At 48.3% G+C, this 17,326-nt stretch overlaps 1 protein-coding gene across 1 annotated transcript; it reads right to left on the bottom strand.

The window, feature by feature from the left end:
• Positions 1–975: 975 nt before the first annotated feature.
• On the bottom strand, positions 976–17,167 carry MIGA2 (mitoguardin 2). The gene is made up of 16 exons (XM_041406794.1): positions 17,066–17,167; positions 15,667–15,909; positions 14,822–15,032; positions 13,909–14,021; positions 11,778–11,889; positions 11,162–11,301; positions 9,605–9,722; positions 9,340–9,440; positions 8,741–8,856; positions 8,253–8,325; positions 7,982–8,068; positions 7,695–7,793; positions 7,190–7,324; positions 6,420–6,473; positions 5,346–5,462; positions 976–5,215 (listed from the first exon to the last, which is right to left on the bottom strand). The coding sequence occupies exons 2-16, from the start codon at positions 15,760–15,762 to the stop codon at positions 5,012–5,014; spliced, it is 1,776 nt and encodes a 591-aa protein (XP_041262728.1). The 5' UTR covers positions 15,763–15,909; positions 17,066–17,167; the 3' UTR covers positions 976–5,011.
• Between the last annotated feature and the right edge of the window lie 159 nt (positions 17,168–17,326).

Below are 17,326 nucleotides of genomic sequence, written 5' to 3'. Positions count from 1 at the left end.
CATTTGATCTATGTACCATGACAAGTACTGAAAATTGTGGGCTTCATTGCTGTATTCACCCACTCCTTCCTGAACAGGAGAAAAAAGTGTCAATACACGGAGCAGCCTTTGCTCTGTGCCTCAGCACAAGAAAGCACAAAGCTGCTCTGGAGCTGTAATGAGTGTGGAGTCTGACTCCATGGAAACTGAGACAAACTCCTTTTAACTCTCTCAACTAATGATCAGGGTGTGGCGTGAGAAAAAATTTTCCTATCCATGAACATTTTATTTGCATATATCCGAGTTCATGACAGGCTTGCATTAATGCTAACAGAGACTCGTTTTTACTTTTTTTTTTATTTTTAAGCGTAGGGATGAAATTTTAATCACTGTGGAAGAATCAGCCAATCAGTTTCAGTCTGGTTTCTCTATCGTTTGAAAATGAAAGTATTTAAATCCACTGTAGTTGTTTCAGGAGAGCAAGAAGATGATTTTCTTGCCTTGCTCAGCAGATAAGCAGCTCTGATACCAACCCACAGGCTTTAGTCTGGGTTTCACAGTTTGGGAAGCTGGTAAATGCTGCAGGAACTTGGACAATGTTTGAGAGGTTCTGCTCCTCACTGGGATTTCTGTTCTCTCTTCATCACAGCCTACTCACACCACACCCCAACACAGTCAAACCACCACAGAAAAATCTGAAAAATGAAACCCCACAGTTTCCAACCACAGCTCAAAGTACAAGGACTTGTTTTGTTTATTTTATAGACCACTTCATCTGTGGACTTTTCAGCAGACCCAGGAAGACTCCCCATGCAATCGAACCCTTTAACTTTACATTTAAACCTTTCAAGTTCCTCATTTTAGCCCTAGGAACAGCAAGCCTTGTCTGATACCATCACTAGCAGCAAAGGTGCCACCACAACTGCCACCTAAATAAGAAACAAAAGACTGAGTTTCTAGCATGTTTCTCCAGGAAACTGAGGAACAAAACCACAATCATGAAGGAAAGTTTTATTTTACTTGTAATGCCCACATCCTAAGATTAAAGATATTTTTAAAAAATTAGCTGCAAAGAAAAAGATAAAAGCAAAACAAGAACAGATTTTTACACCTTTAGGAAATCAAGAAAAAAAAATAGGCACAAGTTTACATTCATTAGTTTCAGATATGGCAAAGGAATGTTCTACTGAAGAGGGATAAATAAAATCCTGCTTTCCCACTTCCCTGTATGAGACAACACAAGTCATGCTCTTCAAAGCCACACTGATCTTGTAGATACAAGGCAGATTTCTCCTCATAATTTTTTTTTTTATTAATGTGCTTTAAAGACCATAAAGACCCTCCTAGAGCCATTTGGCACAGTCTCTACATACATACTAAAGTACCGAGGATGTACTTTATACTTTAACCTCTGGTGAAGCTTGTTACAACCTCCACATAAAAAATGAAAGTCATGCATATTTTAAATTCTGTTTAAGCATCAGACACTATTGAGGGATTTTATTTCATTGCTGCTAAGCCCCTTTAAATCCCCATCAGTGTTAAAATCTTGCAAGTGTCAGCCCAGGATGATTTAACCCCTTGACCATAAGAGCTCATCACTAAAAAAGGTGAACCTCTTATCTCAAGGGGCTCTACCCCAATACACAGCTGCTACTAATACTGAAGAATTTCCATTGCTAAACACAGTCAGCTGGGGAAGGGGTTTTCTAGGGATCTCAGGAAGCCAGAGGGCAGGCAGGTGTTCCATCACACCCTTTAACTCTACCCTGCAATACAGCTGAGTACGAGAATCACCTTTTGGGCTGGGCCCTGCTCTGGGTGGGATCAGTGGAAGCAGCCTGAGGGCTGCATCCAAAGGACTTGAACACAGCAGGTTCCTGACACCTCTGCTCAGGCCAGGGAAAGCTTCTGCCACAGGAACAGCTCCTGTCAACCCCTGATTCCTGCAGTTCCCTTCAGAGGCTGCAGACACCTTCCTGCCTTTCCTCGAGCTACACCAGGACTGGGGAGGGACAAAAAGCAGCAATGAAGTGAGGGGGAGGTGTAGAGAAGTTTAACATCCATCCCAGTAAAGATAAAACCAGTTTGTCTCGGCAAACATCCTTGGCTGGTGCAGGACCAAGTCACTGCTGGTGGGAAAAGGCGGAGAACTCGACCTTCAAGAAGCTGCGGATGTTCCCGAGGCAGATTCCTCTTTACCTTCACTGGGAGGGCTGTGTAACCTACTTGCAATAAGGGCTAAGGAAAAGCATCAAGCTGTAATAAAACAGTCTTTCTTCATTTGATTGATAAGGAATTTACAATTTCTCAGCTTCAAAAGCCACAGTGCAAGTTAGTGTTTGCTTCAGGGGGACCCTGTTTCAGTATCCTCTCCCGCAAGGATGCAAAAGCCCAAAGTCAGCAGCCAGTGTTTTTGTCTGTACACAAAACAGGCAGGCTGCCCAAGAACTGAGGACAAAGACACTCAAAACAGTAAATAAATACACATAAAACAACACTAAAAACAAACAAAAAAAAATTAACAGCACTGATTGTTTAGAATTACAATCCATCTCATTATATTAATCTTCACATTTTAGCATCTTTTTAACCACTATACAAAAGCTGCTGAAGTGACTTTCTTCTAAACCAGGAGCACAAAGCACTGTCAACATTATTTTTTTGGCAAAGTAACTTGCTTTCAGAATATACTATACTTTCAAATCACAGTTTACATGTAGCAGGTGTGTCATTCTAATACAACATTCTCCATTTCTTTTCTTCCTGCACACTACCAGGAGCAAGACATCTCAGAGACCCTTTCTAGTTTCCACTGCTGTCCCTTAAAGCCTTCTCATAACAGTTTATTCCACGCAGCCTCACTTGGGGCAGCTGCTCCTAATTTCTGCCTCAGCATTGTCCTGTTTATTGCATTAATCTGGTTTCCAGGATAAGCCACATCAGTCTGATGTGCTTACAGAGCACCAGATGTTACTGTGCTCTACACGCACCCCCCTGCAAACAACTCAGGAGCATTTCAAGGAATCACAGAACCACAGAAGGGTCAGGTTGGAAGGAACCACAGTGGGTCATCTGGTCCCACCTCCCTCCTCAGGGAGGGTGTCCCTAAAACACATGGCACAGCACATTTATCTGCTTCTTTTATGTCCTTCTGTTTACTTTTTTTTTTCTGTTTATTTCCTTCCTGTTTTTACCAGCAGAATCCACATTAGATATCTGAAGAGGAAGAAAGCATTTGTATTCTCCAAGCCCACACAGTGACTTTCCACTCATATGGAAATTCCAGATTCTTACATATTTTTTTCACTTGCAAAAATACATCTGGGTAAGCCTTGTGTCTTTCACCCATAACAGGCACAAGGGGTAACTAATCAGTCTGGAACAAAAAAAGGCTCATGTTTTTGTGGAAGTCCTGAAAACCTCCTCATTCCGAGGGCTGGACTTTGACCTGTATGTGGACTGAAACAGAAGAAGGCACAGGCTGGATCTCTACTTTTATCTGTGGCATTGTACTCACAGAGGACTCAGCAAATCATTGCAAACCTCAGTCCTGCAAGCCAGGACTGCCTCAAGTCAATAACATGAAGCTGACTCAGGAGAGGTTTAGGTTGGATATCAGGAAAAGGTTTTCTACCCAGAGCGTGGATGGGCACTGAACAGGCTCCCCAGGGAAGCGGTCACAGCACCAAGCCTGACAGAGTTCAAGAAGTTTGGGCAACTCCCTCAGCTCATGGTGGGAATGTTGGGGTGTCCTGTACAGAGACAGAAGTTGGGCTCAATCCTGATGTGTCCCTTCCAACTCAGCATATTCTATTATTCTGTGATTTTTATGATTCACTAAGTCCAGCACGCTCCACTGCTGCTGTCCTACACGAGTATCCAGCTCAGCTCACATCCCAAAGCAGCCAGATTCCAGGTGCTGGCTGGGCAGTCAGGATCACAGCATTTGAGAAGCACTACCATACACACATCTGATCATTACCCAAAATCATGCTGTATTTCTTAGAACTGACAGACTGGAAAGACTCATTTCCTCTCTAGAAACTTGATCTCAGCTCTCCAACTATCCACACACATAACCTCACATCCAGCATCTACACCTCTCACCACCCTGTGCACAAAAGCAATAGGCACCACATTATTACCCCTTCCCCCTGCTTGTACACACCCCACACCTCCTACCCAGCAAAAACTGCTGCTGGCTCATTCTGAAATCCAGCAAGGCACTTTGATGGGTGTCAAAGACTTTGTGCAAGCACAGGCAAGATGCAAATCCCCTCCCTCCTCACACTAACCTGCCTTAGGGGCAAACACAGACCTCAGCAACCTCCTAAGCAAGGATGACCAGGACACAGAGCTTGTCATCTGGTCTCCAAAGAGCAGCAATACCAAGGGAACAGACCCATTTCCCCAGAGCTTCAGACTGCTTACAAAGTCTGCATTTTACTTCAGTGCTTTACAGAACTATTTCTTCCTCCCCAGGAAAGAAATCTTTGCTAGTCACATTGCATATGGTATCACACTTAAGGTACAAATCAGCAGTAATTAGTGTCTGTAGGAACACAGCAGAGAAGAACAGTAATAAAAATCCCAAAGCAAGCAAAGCCTCCTTGAGAAGCTAATGGTCAAATGGAGAATGTACCAGCGATATTCCTGTTCCCACACACAGTCGTAAACATCAGGGATTCACCTCCCAGAAAACACAAAGGCAAAACAGGTACATACATTGCCCTACTCAAGAGAACTGGGCAAAAATCTGGGCCCAGGCAGTTCAGCACACGATGTATATATGAAACATTAAAAGTAATAAAATGACAGGAAGGTGGAACAAAGAAGAAATTCAAACCATAAGTTGGCAAGTGGTCCTGGATCCATCCCAGCAAACACTACTGGCTACAAAAAGCAGAAGGTCCCACCAGATTCCTGTGTGTTCACAAAGTCTTGCTGCCACCGCTGCACTTTTCAGGTAGTTTTATCCATCTCTGGGAGGAAAAGGTCCTTGTACAAAAGTGTTTTTCCTGCACTGACATCAGATGAGCTCCTCCTTCAGCGGCTCGGTTTCCCCGGGAAGCACGCCGTTCATCTCCGGGGAACTCTCGGTGCCCAGATACCCCAAGAGGATCTCGCTGCGCCGCCGCGACAGCTGCAGAATGTCCTCTGCCAGCAGCTGCACGGTCGTGTACCTCACGTTGTCGAAGTCAAACATGTCCTTCAGATACTGCACGATCTGGTGCTGCAAGAAAAGGAAGGTTACAGTCAGACCTCCTTCACCTGCTGGTACCAGCCACCAAGAGCACTCAGCAGCAGCTTTGAGCCAGCAGACAGGAGTCCCACACAGATGAGGCACAGAAAAACCACCTCACCTTGAAGAAACTGCAGACTTCAGATAGCTGCTGCTTGGGCCCCAGAAAACCAAAGGCTAGAACAGGACTGACATGCTCCGATACGGAGTAGAAATGAGAGATAAAGCCATCTGGTACCTGTCACAGGGAAGGACAGAATTAGTTGGTCTTCATTCTCAGACAGAATTAGCAGCTTATTCCATATCAGCCACCAACTCCCCTGCCAGAAAGCTTCAGTATCTGAAGTTAAGAGCTATTTGGAACATCTCTTCCTGCAAACTACATTTATCTTTCAGAACCCTTGAAGGATGACTAGAGCTTTTTATCTTCATGTTTCTAAACTGCTATTTCAAGAGGAAAATGAACAGAAGAAAATGAAAAGCAATCACCAGCAAGCCTTTATAGCCTCTATTTATAATTTGCTGACCAGGCCAGGAAAGGACATGCAAATATCCAAGGCAGTGCTACTGCATGACAGTACCAGTAGAGCTTCCAGTTCTCTCATTTCTCTCTGTGCCATCTCAGGAGCCAAACCCCGTCGTACCAGCTGGCTGTGGGATTGAGTTGAAAAATTGCCAGAGGCCACAGACCCTGTGGCAGAACCAGGGTTGTGAAGTTGTGGTTTCCTGTTCCCCTGCTCCATAAACTCATCTGCTGTGATACTTTAGGAAGTCACAGATTTAAGTGAAACTCATCAAGTAATGGCTAATTAGCATCAGCACTGGGGAGTGGAGCAGTGCCTGAACCTTCCTTTTGCTACCAGCAAGGAAAACACAATTCAGGAGCAGTCCCTTGTTGCTTGGGGTCTGTGGCCATTCCTGCAGTATTGTGAGCAGGGAGAGGGAATTCCAGACAGGCAATATTGTCATTTGAATCCTCACATTAAGAAAAAGGGAGAATAAACTCAGACTGATTCAATAAAATACTGGCATAGCACTGGAGCAGTGACTGCAGGACCCCAGGGCTCTAAAGCATCACAGAGAATGTGACTCTGTTCAGTCTTCTACCACTTAAGATTTCACACTTTATCAAGATCTATGTGTTCACTTTACAGCCTCAAATACATTAGATTCTTTCCCTTTTAATTTTGCTTACCATCAGAAGCCTTCTTTTTGCTTTCAAAACTGACCAGCAAGCAGTTGCTAGAGCCTACAATTACAGAGAGACCGTTAGTTATTCAGATTATTTAAAAAAACCCAAAGTTTACCAACACATTGTCATCAAAACATCAAAGCAGTCACCCTTTTGGGCCAAAACCTCTTTAAAATGACAAAATTAAAGCAAACTGGAAGCAGATTTATCCACTTCAGATCCATTCCAGAGAAGCCTAAGGGTTTTTGAAGATTGTTAATATGATCTGACATAGCTGCCCAACAGCCCACGATCCCCTGTAAGCAGACAGCTGTTACAAAGTTCCATTTTACTCTCAATCTATCAAACTAATCAGTCTTAAAAATACAGCTGGGGGGCAGAACTAAAGGAAAGCTTTGCAATTTGAGCTTCACTGTCTGCCAAGGTACTGCCAGAATGAACGACCACATGCTAAAACCCACATATTTTTCCCTACATTTTGGCCCTTTTATTCTCATTCATAAAAATAGGTGCTGTCATCTTTTAACATCTCCATGGCATCACTGATAAAAGCCCCCAGAGCCATAAGTCTGGTTGCCAGCCAGATGCCTTCAGAATAAGGAAAGCTTTCCTGTAAACAATTTCCATGCACAAGAAGGCTGTTGTTTAGAACTTCAGGAAAGCGTGGCATTTATAAAGAGAGAATTCAGCTCAGCTGGGAAAGATGAGGTTATGCTCTTTTCTGGCCTTGGCACTGGTCTCACACTCACACCAGCCCTCCCTGTCTCACACACCGTCTCCTTGAAGCTGTCGGACAGCCAGCGGTTGCGCAGCACAGCCAGCACGGAGGAGGGAGGGTTCTCCAGATCCTCAAAAGCATCCATGAGGATGAAGTCCAGCACAATATCAAAGAAGCTCATGCACACCACCTGTCAGGGAGCAGAACAGTCTGTAAGGAGAACAGGTTTTTAAAAGAGAGACAGGCTCTTTTGGTTTGAAGCAAGAAGATGTAACAAGCTGAAGTCAATATAAGTGTATTTCAACAGCAAGTCTTTCACACCTGGGCCATTCCTACACGTGCACTGTAATAGTCACAGTGATTTGGCTTGTAAGGGTCTTAAAAACCACCCAGTTCCACCCCCTGCCATGGGCAGGGACACCTTCCACTAAACCAGGTTGCTCCAAGCCCCATCCAGCCTGCCCTTGAACACTCTCAGGGATGGGAATTCCACAACCTATCTGGGCAAGGATTATCTTCTATCTCCTCTGCAACTCTGTAAAGACAATGTCTTTACCAACCCCTCTTCCCTCAAGCTCCTGCTGTGTGGTTGGCCAGGTCTCCTGCTTCAAGGCATAACGCAGCATCTCCTCATAGCTTTCCAGGAAAGCTTTGGGATTCTGGAAGAGCAGAGAAACAAAACAGAAGTTTAACTACTTGGATTTGAGCTGACATCAACATCACAGTAATCACCAGCATGCAGATGAAGTTTTCTTCTTCCAACACGCTGGAAAAACTCTGAGTTGGGATGGGGGAACAAGTATCCCTGTGCTCAAGACACAGTTTAGTTGTTACACAAACTTCCTACCTTTTCAGCTTTTGTCATCAGTCCTATCATCATCTGCTTCCCAACCTCCCCAAAAAACAGCTGATTGCTTTCATCTTCCAGCAGCTCCTGCAAAGGGAACACAGATGTCTCTTATGAGCACCTACACACCCTCAAATTCTAAGCTGGAAAAAACCCAAAAGGGCAGGACATGAAGTAGTGCAATGCTGCACACACCAGTGTCGTTAACCTTTAATAAGCTGGAACCTAGGAAACAAAACTGCACAGCCTGGGAGCCTGGAGCCATTCTCACCTGGAATGCCTGCCTGACACAATGCAGCTTTGCCAGGAAATCCTGGTCACTGTAGCAGCCAAGGAGCTCTGTCCTAAAGGAAAAAGGGAAGAATTGTGTAAATTCCAGTTCTGATGTCAGTGTTCCTACAACTGTGGTCCCCTACAAACAAAAAACTAAATTCCCAGTCTGTGCATAGGAGACAGGAGCAGTCACATCCCCTTTATCCAGCTCCCTGGGGGAACAGAGCACCTCTGCCAGGCTGGTGCAAGACTATGCCAGCCTCCCAGAACAGTCACACTTCCTATCACTAATTTCCTGGAACAATTACTCTTTCTTAACATGCAAGTCCCTAAAATCTGGGGTTAATTCCCTGGGAAGGCCGAACCAGCAAGAAGGATGGTATGATTTTGACCCCAATGGGTTATTCTGGTTATAGGGCTGCTCAAAGGCAGATGATGTGTTCACAGAGGGGACACCAGGTCCCACAGCTCCAGCTGGCTCTTCACCTCAGCGTCCGGCACGCGACCTTCCCTTCTTTCACCAGCTGCAGGGCTTCTTCATATGCTGCCACTGGCTTGGAGAGGTGGAATGGTATTTGCTCAAAGGGGAGAGAGTCAAAGAGCTGTAGAGGTAACAAGAGACATGGGAAGAACAAAATGAGCTCATTAAATATTTGCAAACAGACAAGTGAGTGCACACAAGCAAGATGGGCCTTCAGAGAATCTTCAGCTAGCAGAGTTTGTCAGTGACAATTGTTTCAGGCAAAGACATTTCTTTTTTCACCAAAAGCTGTCTCAGCTCTGACACTGCTCAATATTCCATAAAATTTACACCACCAAGCCATCTTAGATAGATAACAGCACTTTCCTAGCTGTTATGGCGTGTTTTCTGTAGTGGATAAGAAGACAACATGGATGTGCTGGTTGGAAAAGCCTGCCCCATGCCCCTCATTAAAACCTTTTCCTAACATCCATCGTGAACCTCCCAGCCTGGGGTTGTTGCTCTGTGTTTGATCATCTTCCTTTCCCAAGATATGTTTGGCTCTGCTGCCTTTGTGCCTTCCCTCCAAGCCACACAGGTGACACACAGGTGACACCTCAGTCACCTCTGCTGCAGAGAAGAAGGAATCCTCTGAAGTGGAGCTGTCCTCATCATCCGTCCGCAGCCGCAACGATCCGTCCGCCAGTGGAAGCATCAAGGTCTTCTCTGCAGGAGAGAAAGAAGCCATGTGTGTTGGACTTCATGGACCAACATTCCTCTTAGCTCCTGTGCTCTCTTCCACTCCCACTTTGTCACTCCTTCACCTGGCTTATAGAAAAGACATAAAACCAGGCAGGAAATTGGCGTTTTACTGCAGCCACGTGCCCTACCTAGATCCAGCAGCACGCTGTCCGACGGGAGAGAGGAGCCAAACTCTTCCTGGAGGTGGTAGGCTCGGTGCAAGAGGGACTCCAGCTTCTCAGCAAACTCCCTTTTCTGGGACTCCTCCTGGAACACACAGAAATGTCACCCTTAGTTAGCCAGCTGGGCACAGACAGATTGGACAGCACGAATACGGGAGGAAATTTTCAGTAAAAATGGGATTTGCAGTCTGCAGATTAAATGATTAAAAATAAAAAGAGAGAGGAGTCATTAATCCTACAATGCAGCTAATAATGTATGGGGAGGGAAGCTTTTACACAGCCTACTCAAACCCTCTGGCTTTTGAGCTTCATAATTTTGTTTTCCTGTTAAAAAGGGAAGAAAGAACTAAAGACCTTTAACCTGCCAGCCAGAAAAACAGATATTTTAATAAGTTATACACCACTTAAATCTCCTGACTTTTGCCTTTAGCCTAACTTCCAGGAGAAATCGCATCAGGAAACCTGAGTTGAATGTAACAGGATATCCAGAACTGGATAACAGAATATTTATATTAAGGTGCTGGGCATAAGCAAAGTCTGCTAAACAACACAGAAGGATGGGAAAAAACAGAGGAAAATAAGACTTAAACAGCATCTTGCCTTCATGCCCCTATGTTTGCATGAGTATCTCACCCAGAAGACAGGAGCATTAACAAGAAGCACAGAATCTATTTTCATAATGAATCAACCAGTTTTAAGGCAGTTTTAGAAACACTACAGGGCCCTTCAAGGAGAGCCAACAACAACAGAATCCAGATTTGACTTGGATAAATATGATCCAGCACAAAAGACAAATGTCCCACATAGTTACTACACCAGACTCTGTTTACAAAAGGCTGGGAACACTTTTTTTTTTCCAGTGAGAACTCCTGGAGAGTTCGGAGTTCAGCTCCTTTCACAGTCCTGAGTTACAGCAGGTTTTTTTGGCTTTGTGGCTGTCACTGAGCCATTCTAGTTTAAATCTCCTTTAACACAGGTCTTTCATGAGGAGTCCTCAAGTCCCAGACAGCAAGGGTGTCCTAAAATCCTGCTTTCTCTACCTGCAGAGGCTGAGTGAGGTACACATCTCCCTGCAGGGACCAGGACCATACCCAGCTCCAAATTCCCACTGCTTTCCTCCTCCACACACACAGAGCTGGGCTCTGCTCTCCACCCAGCTCCCAGAAGTATCAGTGACCATCAAGATCTCCATTTTAAAGGCATTAAAAAGTTACAGAGACAACAGTGCCAGCCAAAGCAGTGCTGCATTCATCACAGCCTTTTCTCCCCACAGCCTGTGCCACGGGAGGACACGTGTGACAGTGAGTGACACGAGGCTGGAAGGTGGATGGAAACGCTGGGGAATGAGGGGGCGAGACGTATTAAAAAGAGAAAGAAATTAAAAACACCCACTCCCATTGCATAAGGAAGCTGCAGATACAGACAGCTCTTAAACAGAGTCTGGCCTGACTCTGCCCTTAATTTGCTCTCCTTTTAACCTCCCACCCAGCACCCAGGCTGGCCTTCCAGCGTGCAGGGACCTACCTCTGAAATGTTCTCAGACATGCTGTCTTGCTGTTTGCTGCTGTCCCAGGGCACAGGGGTGCTGGTACAAGCACTGTCCCTCTGCCTGATGCTCAGGGCCTGTTCCCATTTCTGTAGGGCCTCTTCAAACAGCTCCATGCCTGGAAACCCAACCAAAAACTGGCTGTGAGAGTCCCAGGGCACTCAGGAACAAAGAGATACAGGATGAGTCTTTGCTCACTCAGACAATCCAGCAAAGAGGGAAATCCCAAAATAAAGAATAAACATATTCTATTTCCTTCCTGTTTAAATATGGTTTACTCTGGATTAGAAGGAGAACATCCCCAAACTGGTTAAGGCATCATCCACGTTACTGCCAAAATACTGTTCTCTGCACAAGGTGAGCCTGTTGCTCAAGAACAGTATTTTGGAAGCAAATTATTCACTGACAAAAAAGGTTTGGTTTTTTGTAGGAGAAGATGGGATTTCTATTTGAGCTTAAGCTGAGAATGGAAGGGATCTTTCTGTTAGAGCTCTACATTGAGCTGCTGATGCTCTGTGTCAATTCTCACCCTCTTCTTGCTCTCACAGTGATTAACAACCCCCCCAGAGCAATGCTACCCTTGTGCCTGCTTACCTTGAACATAGAGGCTTTCTGCACTGGAATCACCAATGGCTCCAGCATCTCCCATTGCCTGGGCCTCCCACATCCCTGGGGGTACTGGACTTGAGGAGTTGACTGCTACCATCTGCAGGAAGGGAACAGAGAGCAGCAAATGCCTTTTGAATTCTCTTAAAGTTAGAGATGCTCAGATCAAACAAACACCAACAGCCTTCAGCAAAAAGGCATTTTCCTTCCCCATGTTTGCCCTTGTGCTCCCCTGCATCGATGAGCACTGAAAGGAGAGCCCTGATGGAGGAAATAGCCCAGGAAAGATCCAAAGCAATTGCTACAAAGGCATCAGGACTTTTATGGAAAGCTCACATCAGCCCCAGCTGCCTGTACAAAAAACACTGGAGATGGCAAGGAAGCAAGCACAGTCCTAACAAAAGAAACAGTTTCCCAGAAAAAATACAGCTGAGGATTTCCCAGAGGGCAAAGGGAATCCTCACTCTCCTCTTTGTAACCAGACCCTCTCCTGGGAGGGCTGAGCTTGACAATCCACACAGCAGTGTCAGTTCAGCTTTGTCCAATTTCCTACAAGGGCATCAATGTCTTCTAAAGTTTGACCCAATAAAGTGCTGGATTCAACACTATCAGTGACCAGTGTTTTCCTGTGGCTTACACAAGGATGTCCAAACATGAGCCTGGTACTAAAAAAAAGCTACAATAATCAGCTGACAGATGAATTCCTGTCCTGCCTCCATTGATCAATCCCTGTGGAGTGTTAATAAATCACCTTGAGATCCTGAACTGCAAATCATCAGTTCTCTGCTGCCAGTTTACTTACTGGATGGCAAAGAGGAGCCCAGGAAGCAAAGGAGAGCACAGGCAAAACCTGCAGCTGTGCAAAGGATGAGCTGGTTTTTCCACCATGTAATATAAAAACTGTAAGTACAGGGTCAGCTCATCTGTACAGAAACAGATGCCTCTCCATGGGGATATCCCCAGCCAGCCACCATCAGTGGAAAAAGATATTTATTTATGGATTGCTTTTTATTTAAAGAAAAACAGAACTTCAGTGACACAAAACCTGGACAGCATCTGTGTGAATTGAGAAGCCACGGGGGAATTACACGGCTGTGAGTCCCTGTGGAGGGGAAATAGCTGGACACAGCTCGGTGCTCAGGGACACATCCCACCACACCGCAGCTCCCCAGGGAATGCCGTGCCTGCCCAGCGCCGCGCCGGCACTGCCGCCTGCTGGAGACACGCTCCGGCCAGCACGGGTTCGGGCAACTCCTGGTGCCTCAGCTGTACTGAAAACAGCAGCTCCAGCATGTGCTGAGCAGTGCTGCCACACAACAGCTCCTTCCAAAGGGGTGATTTTTCCCCTCTCCCTGCCCCATCGCTGCCAAGCAGCCTCTGAGCCGGGCTATGAAAAAGAACAGCTTTGCAGCAGCTCACAGAAGTTTGCAGGAACTCACAGAAGTTCATCTGTGCCCCCCTGCTCCAACAGAACGTTAGCTCTGAGCGATGGGGAGGTGAAACAGGTCTTGAAGACACAAATTCTTCCAGTTTAGGTCTCACAAAAGGTGGATATAAGCACTGATGGTTTCTCCTGCCTGGTTAAGCCTGAATTACCTGTACCCATAGGCTGCTCCTTTCATTTTGGAGTAGGTAGAATGACTGGGCTGTGTTCTCACCCTGTTTCCTGAACAGAGCTATCAGATTTTGGTAGCTGATTTGGTTTTAAGAAGAAAGCAAGCCCCAGCACAGAAGGGAAGGGCTGCTGGGCCACCCTAACCCCCACCACAGAGGGAAACAAACAAGCTCTCCATTGCTGTGAGACCCAGAAACAACCCAGCCGAACTCCTTGAGGGAGTCACAGACAGCTCCAAGGATTCACGGCCATGTCCCACAGGGAAATCCCTCCTGAGACTCCTCCTTGGCCAAAGAATGGCCAAGGAACCTGGAGCTCCTGGCCACAAGAAATTGCTGCTCCCAGGGAACTTCAGACACTCAGTGCAAGGTTAACATCAGACCCTGCCCTACAATTATACTGCAATCTGTTCTGCTCCATGGGCCAGCACAAGCCCAAGGACCAGGTGATCTCGTGACAGCTCCGTGCACTGACATCTCCCAGCCCTGCTAACCAGGTCCTTACCGAGGCGAGGCTGTGGGAGGAACTGGAATGTTTGCTGGGCTCAATGGAGGAAATCCCGCTGAGCGTGTCATTGCTCTTGCTGCCAGGGCTCTGGACTCTCCTGCTGGAGTATCCTGCAGTTGGGAAAGTCACACAAAAACAGGATTTTAGGCCCAGTGAATGCAGCAGGGAATAGAGAGGGGAACATCACCTTGTCCAGTGTAACTGTCAATGGGCAAAGCAGTATCCAATACCTAGAAATAAGCCACAGATCTCCTGTCTGCTCCGCTTTGCTCTGAGACTGGTGTCAGTGGGGATCTGAGGCTGAGGAACGTATTCACTGCTTATAGACAGCAAGAGGCAAGTGGAAACAATCAAGCAAAAACTGCTCCACCTTTCCTCAGGACAGGCAGAACACGGACACTGCTTCCTTAATTTTCATGTTTCACCAAACAAATGCTTCATCCCTAAAGTGCTTTGCTGAGGGCCTGGGTCAGTCTTACCCCTAAAATCAGTACAAGTGATGAGGAAGCTGCCCAAGGTCTGGGAGTCACCACAGAGCTGGATGGACACTCCCAACTGCCCAGCCTGGCTCAGGCCACCCTCCCCTCCCCTCAGCTGAGCACTGACATCACCAGATCAATGCAGAACCAGGCCACTGCATGCCCAGGTCGTTATTATTGGGGCAGCCTGGTAATGGTCCACAGGCTGCCTACAGCAAAGGGGTGGGAACCACAAACCTCGGAGAAAACATCAGGATACCTTTTGTTCCCAAGACTGTGTCTCTCCCTCTGCTCCCCAAACCCCGAGCTCACGGCACTGCTCTTCAGAATCCCCACTTCATCCTGCGTCAGAGCCTTCACAAACGGCTTTGCTCTCCCCTCCCCATCGCTCCCTGCACCACCTCCTTGGGGATTTTTCCCTTTTTGCCAACCTTTCTTCACAGAGGAGACCCTCCTGGTCGGCAGGATGGGCACTGTGATCCCTCCAGGTTTAAAGCCACACTTGTCTGGAGCAATTTGCTTCTTTCGGCGGCGGCGGCGCTTGAGCTGATGAGCCGCGAGAGCCAAGGCCACCGTGCCCAGGGCCGTGGCAAAGAGCACCTTGCGCAGGCCTGGGGACAGCCGCAGCTGGGAGAACACCGACTGTACACACAAAAGAAATGGAAGAGCAACAATGAAAAACCAATTCCGCTGCTCTTTTTATTGAAAAAAAAAATTTAAACAGTGTTAAATATGAAATATTTTGGCTTTACCCTCCCACCCATAAAACACGCCCTCTGCTACACAACTAAGACATAGCAGCAGAGAGACTGTGGAGCATCATTTTGACAGGACATGGAGAACTTGGGTCTCCATCCTCATTGCCAAAACACTGCAAAATCTGCACACAGCCTGGGACAGATGCAATCCAGATAACCCAAATTCAGCTCTGAAACCCTGGTGTGAATCTGAGCTTTACTGCTCTGAGTGCTGCATCACCACAAATGGGGAACATATTACTCTTCTTTAAAAGACAAGTCTTTTTTTAGAGCCTTTGATGAGGATAAAGATTGAACCTGGGTGTTCTCCCAGTGAGGGATGTGGGAGGCGCTTTTCTCTCCTCTCCAAGCCCACTGAGAACTCTCTTCCACCACCCCCAACTCCCCCTGCAATTCCTCCAATCCCTCAAACTGCCCGGGTCCCCCAGCACCACCCCACCATGCCTCCATCTCACATAGACAACCCCGCAGAGCCAGCCCAAGGAATGTGACAGGAAAACCCTTCCTGCTCCTCGTACCTGCCCAAAGGTCGTGTAAACGAACACGGGGATCTCTGCCACGGTCATTGCCAAGGCCTGCATGATGGACATTCCCTCTGTCCTTCTGAATGCCATGTCTGCACCAGGATCTCGGCACCTTCGGGAGCCACGACGGGGAAGGGCACTTGTGGATGCTGTGTGAGCTGCTCACAAAAGAATCCAACTTTTCTCTGACATCTGGCTCAGAGTCCTGGAGTTGGCCTTCATCCAACAATCCTGCTCCTGCAGGAAGAGGGGGAAAATCAGGTGAGTGAGAGGAGCACCCGCCCTGCCCTTCCTACTCTTTATGAAACACACACCAGGTCACTTGGAGCAGCGAATCTAAAATATCTTCTCACCAGCAGCAGCAGCAATTCCTTTGTTTGTCCTACCAAGCACGGGGACAGATTCCCAAACTGCTCGACAGCAGCAGCACCCTGGGGTTTGACAGCTCCAGAGATTTCTACACGAACCAGACCTGGCTGCACGTGGCTGGAGGGATTTTGTTTGCAGTCCCCATATAAAAAAAAGTCCCAATTATCCCAAATAACCACACACGCATTTCCCTTGCCAAAACTCTGCTTTCACACACTTTCCTGTGCATCACAGCCCTGCTCAAGAGCCACCAACCACAGGGGGTTTGCCCAGGAGGTTCCACTGCTGCCAGCGGGGCTGGGCAGGAGGGATGTGCTCAGGGCAAGGACAGAGCACAGAAGGCGCTGATGTGTGACCCCAGAAGGCGGTGACAAAGCCCTGTCCCCGCACCCACTGCCCCAGCACCTCACGGAATGTTCTCGGGACAGTGGGAGCCCGCAGGGACCGCACACCGGACATGGGCTCTGCCACAAGGTTAAACACAACCTCCTGGCCACAGCAGAGACGACGAGAGCAAAGTGCAAGGAATTTTGGGAACAGAAAGCAGCCTGGGGTTACCGTACCGGCACAGCGACTACAGGCACCGAGGTACCGAGGCAGCCCCTCTGTCCGGGCATCTCCCCCAGCCCTGCCCGCCGTGGGCACCCGGGGGTTCAACCTCCGGCCCGGCGGGGAGCGTGCCACGGGAGCCCCCCCGCACCTGCACTGCAGCACGCCGGGCCCTGCAGAAAGGGCTCCCGCACCCCCGCAGCATCCCGGCACCCCGACAGCCCCCGCATCCCTGAGCATCCCCCTGCGCCCCCGGGTGCCTCGCACCGCTGCTGCATCCCCGCATCCATTCACCCCGGGGGCATCCCCGCCTCCCCCGCACCCGGAGATCGCGCACCCTCCGCGCCTCCCACCCCCATGACGGCCTTCACCCGGGGGTCCCCTGCTCGGCGCTCCCCTCTGCTTCCCCCCCACTAACGATGGTGCGGCCCGGCGGGCCCGGCCCCCGCGAGCGGGAGCGGGCGGCACCACTCACCGCGGCGGGGGGGGCGCGCGGCCCCGCTCGGCGCCCTCTCCCCGCGCCGCGCGCCATGGCCGCGGAAGGGCAGCGTCTCCTTCCCCCGCGCCGCAGCCCACCCAGCCAGGGGCGGGGCCAAGCGGCGATACCGCCCCCGCTCCCATTCCAGCCAATCAGAGGGGAAAGCCGCCCGCCGCTGCGCCAATCGGAACGCGCGCGGCTCGGGGATGCGGCGGCGATCGCGGCGGAGCGGGAAGGGAAGGGGCGGGGAGCGCGGTG

This window comes from Onychostruthus taczanowskii, unplaced genomic scaffold (genome assembly GCF_017590055.1).
Source record: "Onychostruthus taczanowskii isolate IOZ18803 unplaced genomic scaffold, ASM1759005v1 scaffold25, whole genome shotgun sequence".
In the NCBI taxonomy this organism is placed as follows: Eukaryota; Metazoa; Chordata; class Aves; order Passeriformes; family Passeridae; genus Onychostruthus; species Onychostruthus taczanowskii.
Note: the sequence above shows the minus strand (reverse complement) of the source record. Positions and strands in the feature narration are given on the sequence as shown.

Bases quoted from the DNA above. Each gene is read 5' to 3' on its own strand.
- MIGA2 (XM_041406794.1), bottom strand. From the start codon at position 15,762: ATGGCATTCAGAAGGACAGAGGGAATGTCCATCATGCAGGCCTTGGCA. The intron at 7,325-7,694 runs GTTGGTAAAGAC...GCTCCCTGACAG, and splicing joins AGGAGCTTGAGGGAAGAGGG to GTGGTGTGCATGAGCTTCTT. The intron at 6,474-7,189 runs GTGTGTGAGACA...CTGTAATTGTAG, and splicing joins CCGACAGCTTCAAGGAGACG to GCTCTAGCAACTGCTTGCTG.